The 19,896-nt window shown below is 43.7% G+C and overlaps 2 protein-coding genes across 2 annotated transcripts; one reads left to right on the top strand and one right to left on the bottom strand.

Moving 5' to 3' along the window:
- The first annotated feature begins 1,568 nt into the window (after positions 1-1,568).
- On the top strand, positions 1,569-14,779 carry LOC133501353 (carboxypeptidase Q-like). Its single transcript, XM_061821043.1, has 11 exons — positions 1,569-1,857; positions 2,094-2,223; positions 3,739-3,960; positions 4,203-4,319; positions 5,623-5,830; positions 5,906-6,113; positions 9,763-9,874; positions 10,724-10,815; positions 11,988-12,083; positions 12,274-12,379; positions 14,293-14,779. The coding sequence occupies exons 2-11, from the start codon at positions 2,094-2,096 to the stop codon at positions 14,451-14,453; spliced, it is 1,452 nt and encodes a 483-aa protein (XP_061677027.1). The 5' UTR covers positions 1,569-1,857; the 3' UTR covers positions 14,454-14,779.
- A 1,011-nt stretch (positions 14,780-15,790) lies between these two features.
- On the bottom strand, positions 15,791-19,849 carry dscc1 (DNA replication and sister chromatid cohesion 1). Its single transcript, XM_061819070.1, has 9 exons — positions 19,525-19,849; positions 19,263-19,431; positions 18,767-18,901; positions 17,563-17,653; positions 17,298-17,436; positions 17,174-17,226; positions 16,948-17,102; positions 16,735-16,883; positions 15,791-16,490 (listed from the first exon to the last, which is right to left on the bottom strand). Exons 1-9 carry the CDS (start codon positions 19,692-19,694, stop codon positions 16,379-16,381), a joined length of 1,173 nt encoding a protein of 390 aa, XP_061675054.1. The 5' UTR covers positions 19,695-19,849; the 3' UTR covers positions 15,791-16,378.
- Positions 19,850-19,896: the final 47 nt, after the last annotated feature.

The raw sequence follows: 19,896 nt of genomic DNA, 5'->3' as shown, positions 1-19,896 counted from the left end.
GCGTCCCTCCGCTATCTGAGCCGCTTAGCCTCACGAGGGTCACGGGAGTGGTGGAGCCTAACCCAGCTATCTTCAGGCAGGAGGTGGGTTAGCAACAAAACAACAGTGCCAGTGTGAGCTGAAAGGAAGTAAACGGTACACAAATCACCGATGGATACGGGACAAAAATTATATATATTTTTTTATGTTGCACAACTGGCTCGGAATTAACAGCCTATCAATTAAGAGATCTTTTTTTTGATCTTTCACCTCATGTTTACATGCGAAATTTATGACCTAGTTTTGAAATTAGAAATCAAGGTTAACGTGTTTTTAAAGTGTTGCTGACACAATAATGTACACAATAATGCTCGCAACATCTCAACATTTTCATTTATGATATGGCAATTTGATGTTTTGGTACAGATTTTAACAAAAATCTTGGAAGTTCATACTCATAATTTGCCTTTGCGGGCCACATAGAATCAAGAGGCGGGCCAGATCTGGCCCCCGGGCCTTGCGTTTGACATGTGTGATATAGTAGGTGCTTTAAGACAAGATAAAGAAAAAATAAATAAATACAATTATACCTCATTGGCACATAGTCATGTGCATCAATAAATACATGATTTACTGAGATGCAGAAATTACAAGTATACAAGTATAAGTATTTACAGTATTGACATTAATATTTGTATTTATGACTTTCAACAGTTTTTACATTCACAATCCTGATCATGGATTTTTTTCTGGGTTTTTATGTATTTATTTTTTTACAGGCCGTTCTCATTTTACAACACTTGTCGAGGTTCCAAGAATATGTGGTCAAGTGCCACAAGAAAGCAGGCTCAGTTGCCACAATTCTTCATATTTTTCATTTCATTGTTCTGTATTTATATACACCACGTGTTTTACTTACAAATATTGACTTGGTTATAAGTTGGGTTTTTTTTTTGATCGGCTGCCAATGCATTTCTGCACAAATTTAGACCGCTGTCATAAGAATGTCACTCAATTCTAATCTGAGGACCAAATGGTAAAAATAAATACATAAATAAAGAATAAAATATCATGAAGTATTCAGCTATTTCTGTTTATTTAAATATGTCAGTGTATTTATTTATTTATTTCTGTGATTATTTATTTCCACGTACTTACTTCCATAGCTGTCTTTTAATTTCAATGTATTTATTTTCACATTTATTGATTTCAATATTTATTCCATTTATTTATAAATGTCTATTCTATTTATGTATGTATTTATTTGTGTTCTCTTCCTTGTATGGCCTATAGGACAATTAAATAATTGAATTAATGTTGAGATTATTAAAAAAAAAGTCTCGAAATAAATGAGTATTGAACGAAGGAATATTTTGAAATATTAAAATACATACCAAAATATTAAACGGTTCGTGACACATTTAATTATTTAGTCAATGTATGCATTTATTTTCATTTTGGAACTCCTGGTCATCCACAGTCTACATAAACTGATTGGACATCTGTACCTTTTTCATATGCAGTGCTGATACTTTTTACTTCGAAGGGCTTCTCAAACTTTTATTTTGAAAGTGTCCCGAGAGGAAGTTAGCAATCGGAATCTCAGCAAGTTGTTGACATCAATTTTTCCCGTCATTTTTTGGGGGGTAAATATCGTGAAGACGTAGGCAGCCCCCCAAAAAACACGAGCCGCCGGGCTGCTATCTTGGCCTACAAGATTTTGTTTTCTGACCCCCACTTTTAACTTTTTTTTTTTTTTTTTTTTTTTTTTTTACATTTGTATAAATTGTGAGCTTATTTCGACAGAACACCGGCGGGGTTTTGATTTGTTGCGAAGCGACCTCGTTGCCCCCCACTCGGACTGCACCTGAATCAAAGGTATGAACGTATCCGATTATTTGTTTGAATTAATAAATATGTGCTGCGTGGTCACGGCTGCATAACTTTCGTTCTGAGTTTATTCTCAGTGAAAGTGAAACATTAGCTTCCTCTTACTTTAGTTTCAAGTGAAGTGAAGTGTGCTGAATCATGCTTATAATCGTGCATCCTTATTAGTGCTTTTTATATTCTGCAGTTTTGAACAGTTTTGATTTGTTATTTTGTGGCAACGACAGATGGCACGGCTCAGAAAAGTCTGTCTCCACTTCTCCATCTTTGTGGCATTTTCCTTGCTGACAGCCCTGGATGGGCGACCCCCAACATCAGATATTGGCACAACTGAAGTCAACGGTACTGCACGGAAAGGTACTACAAACGCTCTTTCATTTTTACATTTTTTTTTTTAGCCATTTATTGAGTCAATGTAACCATGAGGTGCCTTTGAGACTGCATATTAATTGTCTTAAATGATCATGCTGTCAAAATGTACAGTATATTGGAAAATCCATCCATCCATCCATCCATCCATTTTCTTGGCCGCTTATCCTCAAAAGGGTCGCAGGGAGCGCTGGAGTCTTATCCCAGCTGTCAACTGGCAGGAGGCGGGGTTCCACCCAGAACTGGCTTCCACCCGATCGCAGGGCACATCGAGACAAACAGCCGCAATTCACAATCACACCTAGGGTCAATTTAGAGTGTCCAATTAATGTTGCATTTTTTGGGGATGTGAGAGGAAACTGGAGTGCCCGGAGAAAAAACCCACGCAGGCACGGGGGAGAACATGCAAACAGGTGGGTTCGGGATTGAACCCGGGATCTTCAGACCTGTGAGGCTACCGCTTTCCAGCTGCTCCACCGTGCCGCCATATTGGAAAATGAAATGCAAAATATAACATAGTAGTTATAAAATAAGTGCAAGCAGACAGGAAAATAAGTGAGCTTGCAGACTGGGTGGACAATTTGGGCTACTGTTGTTAGCATTTAATACGATAATAATTTAAAACTCGTACACACGGTCGACCTTCACTGAGCAACGTGATGAGCAAGCTGACTGTGTACCGTACAACAAATATATTTCAAATTTCTGAAAGTTTTTCTTTTTTTTCTACATTGATAGGTCACTGTGATCGGGAGGAGTTGTTTAGCTTGACAACAACCAACTACACACATAATGCAAATGATGAAAATTAAGAGTAAATACTTATTTTTGCAACATTTTTTACTCTCTCGGCTCCACTGAAGAAAGCCAAAGTGGTCATACATAATTCAACATCGGAGGGATACCTAAAGTTTCACTTCCGACATCATCGAAAGGTGGAGGCCAATTTTGACGGACGCGAAATGTTCATTATGATAATGACAATGGAATACACTTGATCAATGACTTGTTTTGTCAAACAACAATAATAACGTATAATGTCAACACTGATTACACACACACGAGTTGGCAGAGTAGTGTGTGGGAGAGCAGAAAAGCAGAAAAAAAGTTTAAAAAAAATGGGATAAAATGTAGGAAACTAATTTTTATTAATCTAAACTCCTTGATCATATTATTACAAACACAGAACAATAGGATCACAATTGTTATTTTTTAAATCAGATATCAAGGACAATAGTTTGTTTAACAAAATGTGTTTATTGATTAAAAAAAAAAACAAAAAACATGCACATGATTTCCTATAGCGGACCACATAACACGACGTAGCCGGCCAGATGTGGGCCCCGGGCCTTGTGTTTGACACCTGTGCTTGAAGGGAATCACCATCGATGGAGTAAACATGAAAATATTAAATAATATTTAAATGGAAGAATCTACAGAAACAACAAAAATGGATACATCTGCTTTTGCGTCCGAACTCTTCAATTGTTGTGTGTATCAAAGTGCGCCCCGAAGACGCGGCAGCGGAGGTCGCAGGCTACGCGGATGCGGCCAAACGGATCATCGAGCTGGCCGTCTTCGGAGCTGCTCGGAACCGTTCGTACAGACGCCTCGCCGACTTCACCGACACCGTCGGGAACCGCGTCAGCGGCTCGCTCAACCTGGACACAGCTATCGAGTACATGTACAAAGCCATGACGCAGGACGGTTTGGACGTCCATCTGGGTCAGTCATCATCCCGCCTTGATCTTTACCCGAACGCGTGAGGGTCACATGCCTGCTGCCAGCTTTACGGGGTTCTGAATTTTTTTTTATTTTGCTCTTCAATTTATTATACAAGACCTGAGAATGCAAAGGAGAGAAAGGTCACTTTTCTGGATCAGCATCTCGTGTTTTGTTGTCATGGAAAATATGAATGAAGAATTCAAAACGTTTCTGTGTGTCTGTCTTTGGGTCTTTGTCACCAGAACCGGTAAAAATCCCACACTGGGTCCGAGGAAAGGAGAGTGCAGTGATGACGTCGCCAAGGACCAAGAATTTGGCTATTCTGGGACTGGGGAGCAGCGTTGGGACGCCACCTGAAGGTCAGCTAAGCTCAATAGAATTAGAATTTTTATGAATTCATTACGTCAATCCCCGACCCGCCTGTCTGGAGTTTGCATGTTTCCTCCGGTCACTCCGATTTCCTCCCACATCCCAAAAACATGCAACATTCATTGGACACTCTAAATTGCCCATAGGTGTGATTGCGAGTGCGGCTGTTTGTCTCAATGTGCCCTGCGATTGGCGAGCAACCAGTTCAGAGTGTACCCCGCCTCCTGGATAGGCTCCAGCAATCTCTGTGACCCTCGTGAGGATAAGCGGCAAAGAAAACATATCTATCTATCTATCTATCTATCTCTATCTATCTATCTATCTATCTATCTATCTATCTAAATATCTATCTATCTATCTTTTTTTTAAATTAGCGCTCACTCATCCTTATCACGATACGGCTTGGTTTGCTTTCATTGTCAATCCTCTATACATGCACGTCAATAAATTACAAATTGGTAGACGACGACAACAACAACAACTTTCTTTCGGCTTGTCCCGTTCGGGGTCGCCCCAGCGCGTCATCTGAGATGAAGGCTCATATTTGTTTTGGACAGTTTTTCACGCCGGACGCCCTTCCTGACGCGACCCCTCTCGGGGAGTGGAGGCCCCAGTGAGAAATGAACTCGCGACCTCTGGTTTCCCCAAACCAATGCTCTACACTGGTGTCAAACTCGAGGGGCTTGGGGCCAGATCCGGCCCACCGCATGATTTTACGTGGCCCGCGAAGCCCAATCTACACTGTCAATTTCCATGAGTTCCATGTAAAAAAATCAGTACCAAAATTTCAAATTGTCATGTATCATAAATAACACAAACATTTTTGTGTAACCAAACAGTTGCGAGAAACATTACCCTTGATTTCTGATTCCAAAGCGACTTCATAAATTGACGATGTAGATATGAGACGATTCAATATTTTTGTTTCACAGTCATAACGGCCCTCTGAGGGAAATCAGAGGTACAGTGTGGCCCGTGAGAAAACTTTGTGCCACGCCCCTGCTCTAATCCCTAAATTAGAAGTTGGTCGAAATGTTCATGAATTGAAACACTTCGGAGGGAAGATTTTGGCCTAATTGGTACATAAACGAAAAAAAAAATGTTTCTTGATTGTTTCTTTTTTTTAATGCACGCTTGGTAGTCTATGCTTGAAACAAAGGCCACCGTATGATAAAATTAATAATTTTGAGGCATCCCATTCATCTTAAAACTGGCAGATATTTGGTATGAAAGAGGCAGTGCATCATAAACACATGCATCACCTTTGTAACGTTTCCCCCGGCTTGTCCGAAGGCATCGAGGCGGAGGTGCTGGTCGTCGGTTCTTTTGAGGAACTGAAGAGCAGAGCCGGCGAGGCCACAGGGAGGATCGTGGTCTTCAACCAGCCGTTCGTCAGCTACGGCACCACAGTGGCATACCGGGAATACGGCGCCTCCGAGGCGTCGAAATTCGGAGCCGTGGCCACGCTCATTCGATCCGTTACGCCTTTCTCCATAAATAGGTACCCAAATACCTGCAGACGCGGACGCCTCTGTTCTCGAGCAAATGTTTCACCTCGGTCTCTCGCCGTCTTTAGTCCTCACACAGGTTGGCAAGACTACCAAGATGGTGTCAAGCGCATCCCGACGGCGTGCATCACAATCGAGGATGCCGAGCTGATGTGGCGAATTGCGCAGAGGGGAGAGCGGATCACCGTCAGAGTCACGATGGGCGCCGAGACGCTCCCGGATGCCGACTCCTTTAACACGGTGGCTGAGATAAAAGGCTGGCAGCACCCCGAGCAGGTAGCATTTGTTTTTTTCAATGTGTGCGCAGGCCGTCTCGCTTTTGAATGGGTAAAGGTCTGCTGTCATGAAATGCAGGATTTTTAGTATGTTATTAATGGAAAAAATGCCAGCTTGAATGGACCCAACATGATTTTGACGTATGTGGCTTTTTGTCACTCCCGCCATGAAAATCTTCTTGATGGATTTATTCTGGAGAAGAAGCAGGAAGTGACGTTATTAGCAGGCTTCAGGTGTTTAGACCAGTTTTACCTGCTGGAAGGTAGCTCCTTGTTCCTTCGTGTTCGCCAAAATGCCGGCTCGTTGCATTGCTGGATACTCCTCGAACATTCGGGAGAATGGATCCACTCTTCATACTTTTACAAAAGACACGGTTCGTCGTGAAAAATGGATTGGACAGTTGCAAAGGACGAGAGCTTCGTCGGTTCCAAATGACAGGTAGGTGTGTATGGAGCTATTAAAAAAAAATAATAGTCGGGGGGGAACCACGTAATCTGTCTCTCATAACGTAACAAAGTCCACGTACGTAAGACAGGGGTGCGAAATGTGTCTATGTGCGCGCCGGACGGCTTCCGCGTCGGGCTCGCCGGGGAAGTTCTTACGCGCCGGGCTCGCCAGGGAAGTTTTTCCGCGTCGGGCTCGCCAAGGAAAGCTTCCGCGTCGGGCTCGCCGGCAAACGCTTCCGCGTTGGGCTCGTCCGGGAGCTTCCGTGTCAGGCTCGCCGGTGAAGACTTCCGCGTCGGGCTCACAGGTGAAGGCTTCCGCGTCGGGCTCGCCGGGGAAGGCTTCCGCGTCGGGCTCCCCGGCGCAAGCTTCCGCGTCAGGCTCGCCGCGGATCTTCCGTGTCGGGCTCGCCGGGGAAGGTGGTTTTGCCGCACGCGGGAGGAGAAAGTAGCTTCCCCCCGGCGCGGGTCCTCCCGAGTACGCTACATACTGTCAGGGAGTCTGTTGTTAGTGATCATATATCATCAAAATCTGTTTCGAAACGATAGGGTAGGATTGCCCAGGTCATTTGTCACCAGGGGCTTCGCAAAAATCGGAAAATCTCCGTTGTTCCTCTGCGAACGTCCCGGAGTGACGTCATCAACAGACCTTGCAGGCAATACGGCGACCACTTGGCTGTCGAATGACACTTCGGCAACTTTGCGCATGGAGGACGCGCTCGCCACTCATATTTATTTTTTTCGCATAGACATTGAAGTGAATAACGTCGTATGTGTTTTTCATTGCAATATCTATTTGAGAATGTTTCTAGGCATGCCACTTGAGCTTCAAGTCAACTTGGGTGGCACATTCAAAGGATGCGTGATGTCACCGGAAAAATTCATTCCGTCTGTTTGGCGGCCACCTGCGCAACGATTAAGATCTTCCAGCTGACTGCGTACCGTCCTGCAGCTGTTTATCCTCGCAGTTAACAAGAAGCAAAGTTAGATAAAAGTAGGTCCACGCGTCAGACGTATTTCTTTGGAATGGCAGCGCGGTACGGAGGAAACCGCACACGTGTTACTTATTACCCACCTCGAGGCGGTGTTTGTCTTTTCTAGCCGGAGACGATTTTAACTGGATTCACTGACGTAGTGGAATGTGGGACAGTTTAAATCTTTTCATGTTCCTTTTTTGGTGTTCTGTGTGTTTTTTTTTTTTTTTTTTTTTTTAATGACCTCAGTACAGTGCTCCAATTTTGGCTGCATGAAATGATCCACAAAGCTGCGTTTGCTGTATTTGTCAGAGTTCCCCGCAGCTTCTTCTCCTTTCCAAAGAACATGAAGTCTGCTGAAATTGTCAACCTCTCGCGTGTATTATATGAATATAACTAATCAGCTGACTGCGGAAAATAGGTTTCAGTTTCCATCCGAATGAATATGCCGGAAAATGTCATTCTTAATTTAAAAAAATATATATTTTTGGTCAAATGATTTGGTCATTGATCAAATGTGGCTTTGTTCGGTCATATTTTTATCATACATGACACATAACCGCAGATTGACCCGACAAGTGTCTCTTGCGGATCCTTGGCGATGACTCATTCCTCCCCACTGAGAAAAACGACTCCAAAGTCACACAGTAAGTTTCTTCCAAGCGATTCTCCAGAATAACCGTACGATAACTACGTACTGCATTTTCTTAATTGTCTGGTGTCGAATCGGGGTTATCATAAAAAAATATGCCATCCGGATTTGAATGTCACTTGAGGGCACAATGGGTGATTCATTAGTGAAAGAGTTACGTATAAGCTTTTAATCATTTACAGTAGATAGCGAAGCCGAGGCCTGTTGAGTTTTACACTTGAAAAAAAATGTACTTCATACAATTGATATGATGGAGTCCAAAGTGTGATGTTTGGAAATAATAATTAAAAAAAAAAAGGGAAATGAAACGCATAACATAATAGAATCATTTCCAGCTTGCGGACGCTCCATTTTGCGGTCTCAGCAAAGTATATGCGTGTATTTTGAGGACTCCGTTTGTGTTTTAGTGACTCAGAGCTTGAGGCCGGTCCGCCCGTCCGTCAGTCACCTGACGGGAATGAATCACTTCGACTGTTCTCCAATTCACCCCCCCCCCCCCCAAACCACCACTTTGGGACAACTCCACAACTTCCGTCGTCATTATTTGAGACAGTCGCAGCTGAGTAGTGCGCTCGATTTTGCATCCTTGATCAATCATTAGACAATCCATCCATCTGTTATTTTCTTTGCTGCTTATCCTCACAAGTGGATGCTGGAGCCTATCCCATCCATCAACGGTCAGGAGGCGGGATACACCCTGAGCTGGTTGCCAGCCAATCGCAGGGCACATTGAGACCATTAGATGCACTCACAAATCACACCTTGGGGCAATTTAGAGTGTCCAATTAATGTTGTGTGTTTTTGGGATGCGGGAGGAACCCGGAGTGTCCGGAGGAAACCCACGCAGGCACGGGGGAGAACATGAAAGCTCCACACATGCGGGGCCGGGATCGAACCTGGGTCCCCAGAGCTGTGAGGCCAACGCTTTAGCAGCTGCTCCACCGTGCCGCCTCATTAGAAAATCCCTTCATAAAAAAAATGATGAATCAATAACGCCACAGTTGACACACCCTTAGTTGACTCCTGCTTTTGTAACGGCAGTCAGCATTATGACCAATTGCACAATTTTTTATTTAGTACACGAGATATTTTTTACAAAGGTCATAATCATTTCAGAGCTATCATAATGAATTACACTTGTACTGTATAGTGCTTAGATTATTATTCTGTCATTCCAAGTTGTGGTAAACCACAACTGCCCTGGGACGGCCCGGCGGTGGCTGCCATTCTGTGCCTTCGGCCACTTCGCCACCAAACAAGCAACCAGTGAGTTCAATTGTCTTTGATGGGAAAATCTTAAAAATAATAAACAACGCGTTAGTTTGGACTCAAAGTTTCCGTATTTTGTTTGTTTTGTGGTTACGAAACAAGGTCTTCGTTCCTGTTTTTGTAGGGGGTTATTTTCTGGTTAAGTGACCCAAAGTTTCAGGGTCACGGTCTGCACTTTGGTTTGTCCCCACATCATGTGGCTGATGGGAATTCATCGTGACATAAGATTACTGGAAACTGCGTTCGCGCCTTTTGCGTCCCCATCCCCGGCGGGGTGTATGGATTGAATCCCTTTGACGTATATGCGCTAGGTGGTCCTGCTGAGCGGTCATCTGGACAGTTGGGACGTGGGCCAGGGTGCCATGGACGATGGGGGCGGAGCCATGATTTCCTGGGAAGCCCTGTCACTCATAAAACAGCTCGGTGAGTCAGCCAAGTCACGTACTGTAAACAAAGTTGAGTAAATAATTCACTTATCGCGATGTCCTTTTGAGTATTTGCGCTTGTATCGTACTGAGTACTTTTATTTACTACATAAAGCTATATAAAAATTGATTACACCACCTGTCTTAGAAACAATAAGACCCAAGTAGTTTAATAATTATTCAAAATCTCGAACTTTACTTTTCGGGAGCTCTCAAGTGTTTAACAGTTTTGAACAAGAGTGATGAATTTGATGATTTTATAACGGATTTTTTTTTTTTTTCATCCAAATTTTGGATTACTCACTGAAACATTCAAGAGTAATATTCAACCACTAAAACTAATTTGCAGAAATAAAAATGAACAGTATTTTTTTTTCATAAAATAATAAACTCATGGTTATCGATAATTATTTAAAAAATTGTTTTTGCTGTCAATTATAGCAAGCTGAGCAGTATCATCCATTTTTAGTGGCACACATGCCTGTCTGCCTTTGGTGCAGGCAGCGTGGGATCGATTCCCGCTCGGTGACGGCGTCGATGTCTGCCCTGCGGCTGGCTGGCGACCAGTCCGGGGTGTAGTCTGCCTTTCGTCCGAAGTTAACTGGGATAGGCTCCAGCTCTCACCCCGGATAAACGCAGAGGGGTTGCGTTAGGAAGGGCATCCGGCGTAAAAACCGCGCCAAGCAAAAATATGAGCGTTCATCTGCGATGACACGCTGCGGTGACCCTTAGCGGGACAAGCCGAAAGAAATACACACACGGTTAAAGCTTCAGCATGTTAAACCGTTTTATCATCAATGTAAAATCGGCGCACAAACTCATAATTTCCATTTATGTGAACGTGCAGGTTTACGTCCGCGGAGGACCCTGCGCACGGTGCTGTGGACGGGCGAAGAGCAAGGTGGAGTTGGAGCGCAACAGTACTACGATCTTCACAAGGTCCGACATGTTGCCGCGACTTTTGTTTGCTCGAAATCGAAAAAAGGGAATGAATAAGAGAGAGAGCACATCTGCAAAAGTCACTAATGAATTTCTTGGGTGCCTACATGTGGTCTGCAGTGCTGCTGTCCAGGTCTGGTGAAGTGGACTCGGATCAGGCCTTCAATTCAGCATTCAATTCATGATTCATATTGCTTAGATTAGTCATTCATTGCTGGTCCGTTCTGAAGCAGCGATTCTCACTCTTCACTGAGCCCAACCAGACGTTTTTCTAGTGGAAAATCATTTCATTGTTCGGTCTACGTTGCTGGCATAGTTGCAGCAATTCAAAGAAACCATTTTCATAACAATTAAGTGAAATTGAATCACGTATTCCTTGACTATTAACGATGTACCAGTCACTCACGTTTGAAAAATGTACGGGTGTGGTCAGTCGTGCTCGCAGATCAAGTTGCGGGTGTGATTAGATTAATATAACATAACTGTAAATTAAAAATAAAATAAACATACATAACTAAAAGACAAAACAAAAATTGCCGCGACTGCCGTAAATAGGAGGCAGGTTTGCTAGAACGCGCCTTTTATGTGCGTGCGCTCCACGTATTGGCCACACCTGAATCAAGCGACGAGGTGGATGATAGTCGGACGTCTTTTTTTGGGGTGGGGGGCACGCCGTCGCACGATCGACGCATTTCGCACCCCTGGTGTAACTGACTTTCCCTTGACATGGCTCCTGATGTTGATGACTTTGGACGTGATTGTGCTCGCAGTACGTGTAACAGCTCTAAACATGCGCTTTTGGCATCACCTCCGTACATGCTCAGTACGGTTGACTCACATTTTCTTTTTCCGGGTAAAATACTGATTGTTTAGGAGCAGGCTTGTTTTGTTAACAACGTTTATGAAGTAAACACGTCAATCAATGTCAAGACTACACAAAATTAGCAACGTCTTTCGACATCTATTTTTTTTCTACTCGTGACAAATTTTTACGCTCGTGATTTTTCGTGCTGGACTGTGAAGATTTGCGAGTGCGAACGCGCGCGTCAAATGTGAGTGACTGGTTGCGGTCTGAGAACGTGTGGGGGGTGTTTTTCCAAACTGCTTTGTATTCGTTGAAGTTTAAAGACGGGATTCGAATTGGGAAATTGTACCTGAGCTCTTCCATCCAGGTGAACGTGTCCAACTTTGACCTGGTGATGGAGTCGGACATGGGGACGTTCAGCCCGGTGGGGCTGCAGTTCACCGGCAGTCTTGCGGCACAAAAGGTAAGATACTGTATCTGCACTCAATATATATATATATATTTTTTTTTCGATACAGTACTTTCTATTCTGATTCTGTATGTACGCCTTCGGAACCACTGGGTGCTGAAAATCAAGAAAGCTTGAAAAGCAAACGCCTCCGTTGTCAGTTGTATTCAGCGCTAGTGTGAAAAAGTGTTTTGTGTACCAACAGGTGATGGCGGAGGTGGTCAAACTCTTAGCTCCTCTCAACACCACCAAGCTGGAGACAAACGGGGAGGGCACAGACATCTCACCTTGGATGCAGGCCGGAGTACCAGGTAAGTTCAATCAGCTTTCATTGCCAACTACGTGACGACACACGAGGAATTTGTCTCCGGCAGTCGGTACCGCCCTGCTACGACATTCAGAACAAACGACTAACAAGAACAAAGAACAATAGTTCATCGGCGTTATTACTTATAAGCGTCACAGATGTGCAAGATGCAGAGTCTTCTTCATTTCCAGCACTTTGAAGAGTCATGTCAAGGTTATACAGAGCGCGCTTAGCCGTTCGCAGTTCCCGTTCTAGACCAGTGAAATGACAGTTATGCAGAGGGAGCGGTTTAAAGTGATGAATTGTGCGATAGTCTACAGAATATATTAATAATACGAATACTGATTCGACCAACAGGATGTGGGGGGTGTCCCAACAACTGCACAAGGCAGAAAATAGTACGTTCATCAGCAGCGTGTTACTCACCACAAGGTCAAACGTGAAGTAATATACCCTGACTTTTGTGGAGTCACTGAATACATTATTATGTACAAAAATGCTGAGAATAAAGATTCTCTTCCTCTGCTACTTACCAGACAAAAAAGTTAGGAAAGATGTCTGCTTTAAAAATGATCTCAGAACAAAACAAAAAAAACATTCTGATTGTATGTTTGTCGATCTCAAAGGATCCCTGAACATACAGGGATTATTTCTTCATTATCATTTCTCAAAAATTTTAGATTTACTGTAAATGATCATCCTCCAGGAGTATTGATTCTATAATTTCTGCCCTCAGGTGTAGCTTACAGAAAAAAAAAAATCACCATATCAAGAAATGCGAATATTACATAAGAAAAAAAAACCTCTGTTTAATAAATGTGTGTGTTAGTCGTCCAGTCCGCCAACTAGTGTATCCATCCATCCATTTTCTTTGCCGCTTATCCTCACGAAGGTGGCGGAGAGTGCTGGAGCCTATCCCAGCTGTCAACGGGGAGGAGGCGGGGTACCCCCTGAACTGGTTGCCAGCCAATCGCAGGGCACATGGAGACACATTTCTTCATTATTATTTCTCAAAAATGTCAATTTTACTGTAAATGTTGATCCTCCTCCCATACTTTTTGCCCTTACAGCTGATAAAAACCCAAAATTCACCATATAAAAAAAAAAATGGGAATATTATCTTTCATAAACGTTATATAATTGATAAATGTTATGTAATTATCCCTTTTTTTAATTGAAATGCTGGAATTATTATTAATATTTACTAAATTTTAAATCATTGCGACACTTCTGTATTTATTGTTTTCTGAGTTGCTCAGTGTGGAACTTCGTGGTCCAGTCCTCCAACTAGTCTATTTAAAATAATTAATGAATAAATACAAACAAATTAGAAAAAAAAGAATTAAGAAACACTTTCTGTTCCTCATTGTCCCTTAAAAATTAATAGTAAAAGCTGATGTTTTTTTTTTTTAAAAGGCGTGTGTGAGTCTTTCCTGACTAAAAAATTGTCAATCATATGTCAAATAAAGTCAGTATAAAAAAAAAAAAAAAAGAAAAAAAAACATTTCAAATTCTACCATTTGATCAAAAGCATTCATCTGAAGGAACTCTCAGCATCGTGCACTCATAGCCGCAATTTCAACTCATCGAGCACTCCCTCCGGTCCCAGTGAGCGGATCTTGTGGCGGGTCGCGGGTCCCGCTACGGTACCGTAGACAAAAGACTGCCGACTCTTTCCCTCCATTCATCACGCGGCACAGAATTGGGCTGTGCGGGATGTGGCAATCTGATTCTGTCGTCATCGTGTACATTCAAGATGGGGACTCAAACTCACGTCCTTGTGAAAGATCAATGAAATAAAATCTCAGAATCAGTGAAGCAACGGAGTAGATGGAAATTTGTAAAGGTACCCGCGAGGTAAACGGACTTCCCTTTTGTGTTCGATGGCTAACGTCTGCACGTGTCGCGATTCTCCAGGCGCCAGCCTCCACGTGGCCGACAGTCGCTACTTTTGGTTCCACCACACGGAAGCCGACACCGTCAGCGTTCAGGACCCCCGAGACATGGACCTCTGCTCGGCCTTGTGGGCCACGGTGGCCTACGTGGTCGCGGACCTCCGGGACATGCTGCCCAGGTAGCGCTTTTGGAGGAGTGGGCGCGCATTCTCCGAAAAGTGATATTGCAGCAGAGATTATCAATGTTTAAAAAAGAAAAAGAAAAAAAGCCTTTACAAAAATTAACATTGCACATAACGTAAGGCCAAAATATGGGAAAACTGCTTTTAAGACATCTGATTATTCCATTTTAGATTTTGTGTCTTTTAAAATCATTTTTGGTATGTTTACAAAGTGGCACTTTTATTTTTATCACCAATGTTACATGTTCAGTCAGATTTGACAAAGAATCATTTTATCGTTTGTATTTCCTGAATAAACTGCCGCCGTTGCTCCGAACGGCTTTTCATCAGCAGGGCACCGCTCCCATTTTCCTCCCATTTTGGTGTTTTGACAGAACCGGCGATAAGTGAAATAAGCCAGGACGGAGAACGTAAGGGAACATAAAAAAAAAAAAAAATTGGCAAGAATCCATAATTATGCATAAAAGACCATTTCCCAATCCAGCGCGAAGTCACCTTTTCCCATCAGTGACGCCCTTTAGAAACTGCGCTGGATGCTGTCGTAACATGCAACAGGCTTTAAATCACTTTTTGTTTTGTTTTGGGTTTTTTTTTGTCAGTGTCTGCTGAGCTCATGGGCTGATTCACACACACGCACACTTGGGAAAGGTTTCAGCACGATGAGTCACACATCTGCGCCGACACGAGCTGCAGGAAGCCGCACGCGCGCTCAAACGGCAGACGTCATTTCTGGGACTCGCTTCTTTTACTTTCTTCGGGTCTCTTTTTAAGACCAAACAACTTTATATTCACTTTTTTGTCCCGTATGGTTGCCATCTTATTTATTATAGATTTTAATGTTCAAGTAACTTTTGATAACTTGGGTATTCATGCGAAGGGCGAACAGTTTGATGTACGCTTCTGCTCAAGTTAGTTTGAATGTGAGGACACTGAATATGTTCATTATTACTAACAATAATTATCTGCAACAATATAACAAGCTTAATTGGACACTCTAAATTGCCCATAGGTGTGATTGTGAGTGTGACTGTTTGTCTCTATTTACCCTGCGATTGGCTGGCGACCAGTCCAGGGTGTACCCCGCCTCCTGCCCGTTGACAGCAAGGCTGGCTCCAGCACTCCCGCGACCCTCGTGAGGATAAGTGGCTAAGAAAATGGGATAGATGGATGGATATAACAAGCGGTGGCACGGCGGGTCAGCTGGTAAAGCGTTGACCTCACAGTTCTGAGGTCCCGGGTTCAATCCCGGCCCTCCCTTTGTCGAGTTTGCATGTTCTCCCCATGCCTACGTGGGTTTTCCCCGGGTATTCTGGTTTCCTCCCACATCCCAAAAACATGCAACATTAATTGGACACTCTAAATTGCCCCTAGGTGTGATTGTGAATGTGGCTGTTTGTCTCTATGTGCCCTCGTGCCTGTTGACAGCTGGGTTGGCACCAGCACTCCTACGACCCTTGTGAGGATGAACAGCAAAGAAAACGGATGGATGGATACAATAAGCGTAGTAAGAAACAGATCACTTTATTCTATTAGAAACGTGCGACTCTGGTGAGGATAAGCGGTTCAGAAAATGGATGGATAAGTGTTATCATGTGAAAACAATCACTTCCAATTGATGGAAGTAAGGGAGTGACCCCTGGTGTACACCGTCAACACTTTGATGGATTTTCCTTGTGTGCCTCCACCTTGTGGAGAACTTGCCACATAGCAGCCACTAAGTGAAAAAAGAACAAGGCACTCAAATACTGATAACAATAATGTATAATGATGAACATCTTTTTTCTTTTACAATTAAAAGTGAAGAAGCCAGAATATCCCCAACTGCAGGGTCAATTCCAAGTTTCAGAATCAGCACAAGGACAACGTTAACAAGCACGTCATGAGGTTTGACTGAAAAGAAGCGATGGGAGGAATTTTAAGTTGAGTTTAAGTCACGATCGGCCGCCTTGAGTTGAACACCTTGACGCCATTTTGCAGTGAAGAGCGAGCGTATTTGGTCAGCAGTGCTCCTGTGGTCTGCTTCTCACTGCACAGGTCCCTGGAGAGCAGGTAGGACGACATTAATCGCGATATGGTCATCATTACATAAATGAATCAATTACAAAATAAATAGCAAATACACACTGATGACAGTGACGCCGAGAGTGCGCAAATGCGCAGTTGCACAGCTTACAGTGAACATTGCCGCCTAATATTCAACAATAATAAATATATATTACTGAATATTGTACATGTGACCAAAAAAAAAGCGCCCGTACTCATCAAGAAGCGATTCCACTTACGCGATGTATGGCGTAATATCCTCTTCTGTCCATTTCTCTCGCAGTGTGAAGAGATGGTTGAAGCGCTCCATCGTGTCCTCGGGAAGATCTTCAACCTGCAGAAGGCAGATGGTCTCTGGGCAGGAGCTGCGATCCACCAGGGCGAAGCTCTGAAGGTAGTACGACATCCTCGTGACGTCCTCTACAACAAAAACGAGGCGATCCGATCCAAACCTTGAGCTGCTCCAGTCTGGTGCTCATGCCGTCCGGTACGCTCTGCTGCCAGACTTCCTGAAACTCGCTCAGGTTGAACTTGACGGCGTTCTTCAGCAGCATGAGCGCGGTGGCCCGGCAAACCTTCGCCTCGTCCAGCGCGTAAAACACTTCGTCTGTTCGGAGGGCAAGCGGACGCGTGAAACGCCATTTCTCAATTCCTGCGCCTCGCGCGAACGTTACTCACCGTTTTCAACGTAGCGTGTCCCGTAGCAGTTCAAAGAGTGCTCAATCATCTCTCTGTGAACGAGTCGACGTTACTGCGAGCGTTTTTAATCAGTTCACGCGCTGAAGTGACGGTTGAGGCTAACCTGGGCTCGAGCGGGCCGAGCTCCTCCAGACTGCTTTGCAGTGGGACCTTGTTGCATGACCACGACTCGGAGTCCACCAGTTGAGTCACGTGACCGAGCAACTTCATCTCATAGTCAGAGTCGAGTACACGCCAGCGGCCTGGAGAAACACGCACACGGACGCCGAATGTCTTTTTGGTCGCTGACACGCGCTGGCCCTGACGTTAATAATCCTCAGCGGTGATTGAATGGGACAGCGAGGCGTGTGTGTCATCGTGGCTCTCACCATTTATCTGACAGGCATGGATGGCGGTCAAGTGGGTCTTGAGCTCCTCTTCGCTAGCTTGAATCGTGTCCAGTAGATCTTCCATGGTGTACTGCAGCAGGTTGTGAGATAAACATAATTCAGGAAAACTACTTCTTGCCTAGCTTTCGAGTTAAAAAGCTACTTGGATAATAGAAAAAAAATTGTCTGGTAAGATAATAATCAGAAGTATGTGAAATCAATTACGGTACACTACAAGGATCAATCCTTGGACCCAAAGTGTTTGTATTGTTCATTAATGACCTGGTAATCGCAACAAAGCTACTTGGGACTATTTTATTAGCCGATGGATCATGACATAGCGACAATAGAAAAATGCGGGGACCAGGGTGAGAACAGTTGAGAACCAGTGCCTGACAGGAAATACAGTACAGCAAAGAAATAGTATCCCACTGTGTAGGGTGTGTTGTCGTCAATAAGTACAGCGATGCCTCGGTTCTCGACCACAATCCGTTCCAGAAAACGGTTTGAGAAGTGATTTGTTCGAAGACCGAATCGATGTTTCCCATTACAATGAATGGGAAAAGAAATAATGCGTTCCAAGCCTAAAAAATTGGGCTTTCTAAAGCATTTTTTTTTCAGCTTTTCCTGATAATAAACTGCATAGCAGAAATACATGTATAGTTTCAATAGTTTCTATAATAAAATGAGACTTTTTTTTTTTTTTTTTGCTTAAAATGTATGCTTTAGTAGCTGAGTACGCTAGGGTGGGAGTGCATTGCCGTATCTGGAACGACTCGGCCCCTGGCCTTGTAAACTTTTTTTCTTAACAAAAGTGCAGAATAACTTTAAACAAGGCTGCGTTATACAGAATAACGCGCGTTATGTCATTTCCGTTTTGTTTTTTTTCAGATGGCGTTCGAATTGACAATAACAAAACGCGTCGTGGACGGGTCAACTGCTTGCGCTACGCGCAATGTAATTTTGGGGGTTTTGGGGATGAGGGAATTCACAACAAAGCGCGTTATGGGTCAGCTGGTCTGGCCACGCGCAATGTGTTATTTCCGGGTTTTGGTCCGGGGCGTTCGAGTACCGATTTTCATTCGAAAACAGAAGCAAAAAAAAAATTTTGATTTGTTCGAAAACGGGGACGTTCAAGAACCGAGGCTTCACTGTACTAACAGTGATAAAATAGCAGCCGGTTGAAGGAAGGAAAACATGATACCGTGTTTTCTGTGTTCTCCTCCTGCCCTCCCAAGGCAGGTCCTTCATATGGGTTCTCCCTTAAAACTCTCAGCAGCTTCTTCATTTTCGGACGCTGTCTTCTCACTTCCCAGTAGCTGTTGCAAAAGCCCCAGACCTGCAAAGAGGGAGGAACTCACTTGAGTTGTTTATTTTTGACATTACTCTGGACTAGCCAGGTATGAAGTGAATTCAAAATTTGACTGGTAAGAGAAACGATCAGCTTGCTACATCGATGAACACTCCTGATTCCCAAGGATCTGGACATCTTTGCATGTCACAAAAATTTCAACATCCACATACTTGAAGCACTGCAGCCAAGACAAATGATGCAAAATAAAGACATTAGGCTGTCTGAATTAAAAAATATAGGTTCAAAGTGAAACACAGCATAATGTAACTTCTAAGTCAGTCGAAAATGGCTTGACGGCTCAACATTTATGGAACTGCAACGGAATTTGGCATCTGCAGTCGTGAACCTGAGCGTGAAGAAGATGCGTGCTCTCCTGGCTGATACTGAGCTGTTCAGGCGTTTTGCAACCGGGCAAAAAGAGCAGCAGGTTGGACGTGTCCGCGATCTTCAAGTCGTACGTTTTGTCACCGCTGCACAACACGGCGTGCTCGTCTTTATCCCCTCTGATCACCAGGCTGCCAAACAAAAATCGACATCACTGTCATGTCTGCGGACGCTTTCAAATATCGTTTACAATATTAAAAAAACACATCAAGTCAACTTCCGACCTGTTACCCGCTTCTAGGTGTTTGCACAGTGTGTCGTCCAACTCCATCAGACAGTAATCGGGAGATGAGACGTTCTCCCCCAGGGATAAACATTGGATCGTTTTCTGCAGGTCGTCCTCTTTCAGCTTGGCGATCTCAAGTGTCGCCCGAACCTCCTCCAAAGTTCTCATGTTCAACACACTGCCTATTGAATAAGTAGAGAATTGGGGAAAAAAAATATCACTAAAGAGAGGAAGACGTCTACTTTGTGGGTGTTTTCGAGAAGAAGAGAAGCAAATGCAGCGTTGAGTTGTTATGGAATTTACGCGCCCTCTGTTCGTCAGTTCCAGGAAGGAAGCTGAACTATGGTGTCATCGCAAAATAAACTCGTGT

Source organism: Syngnathoides biaculeatus, chromosome 5 (genome assembly GCF_019802595.1).
Source record: "Syngnathoides biaculeatus isolate LvHL_M chromosome 5, ASM1980259v1, whole genome shotgun sequence".
Classification (NCBI taxonomy): domain Eukaryota; kingdom Metazoa; phylum Chordata; class Actinopteri; order Syngnathiformes; family Syngnathidae; genus Syngnathoides; species Syngnathoides biaculeatus.
Note: the sequence above shows the minus strand (reverse complement) of the source record. Positions and strands in the feature narration are given on the sequence as shown.

Excerpts from the sequence above, each read along its gene's own strand:
- dscc1 (XM_061819070.1), bottom strand. The coding sequence starts at position 19,694 with ATGAGAACTTTGGAGGAGGTTCGGGCGACACTTGAGATCGCCAAGCTG. Across the intron at positions 19,432-19,524 it reads CACCTAGAAGCGGGTAACAG|CCTGGTGATCAGAGGGGATA; the intron begins GTCGGAAGTTGA and ends TTTGTTTGGCAG. Across the intron at positions 17,437-17,562 it reads CCATGCCTGTCAGATAAATG|GCCGCTGGCGTGTACTCGAC; the intron begins GTGAGAGCCACG and ends GTGTTTCTCCAG.
- LOC133501353 (XM_061821043.1), top strand. The coding sequence starts at position 2,094 with ATGGCACGGCTCAGAAAAGTCTGTCTCCACTTCTCCATCTTTGTGGCA. Across the intron at positions 12,084-12,273 it reads GCAGTCTTGCGGCACAAAAG|GTGATGGCGGAGGTGGTCAA; the intron begins GTAAGATACTGT and ends GTGTACCAACAG. Across the intron at positions 12,380-14,292 it reads GATGCAGGCCGGAGTACCAG|GCGCCAGCCTCCACGTGGCC; the intron begins GTAAGTTCAATC and ends GCGATTCTCCAG.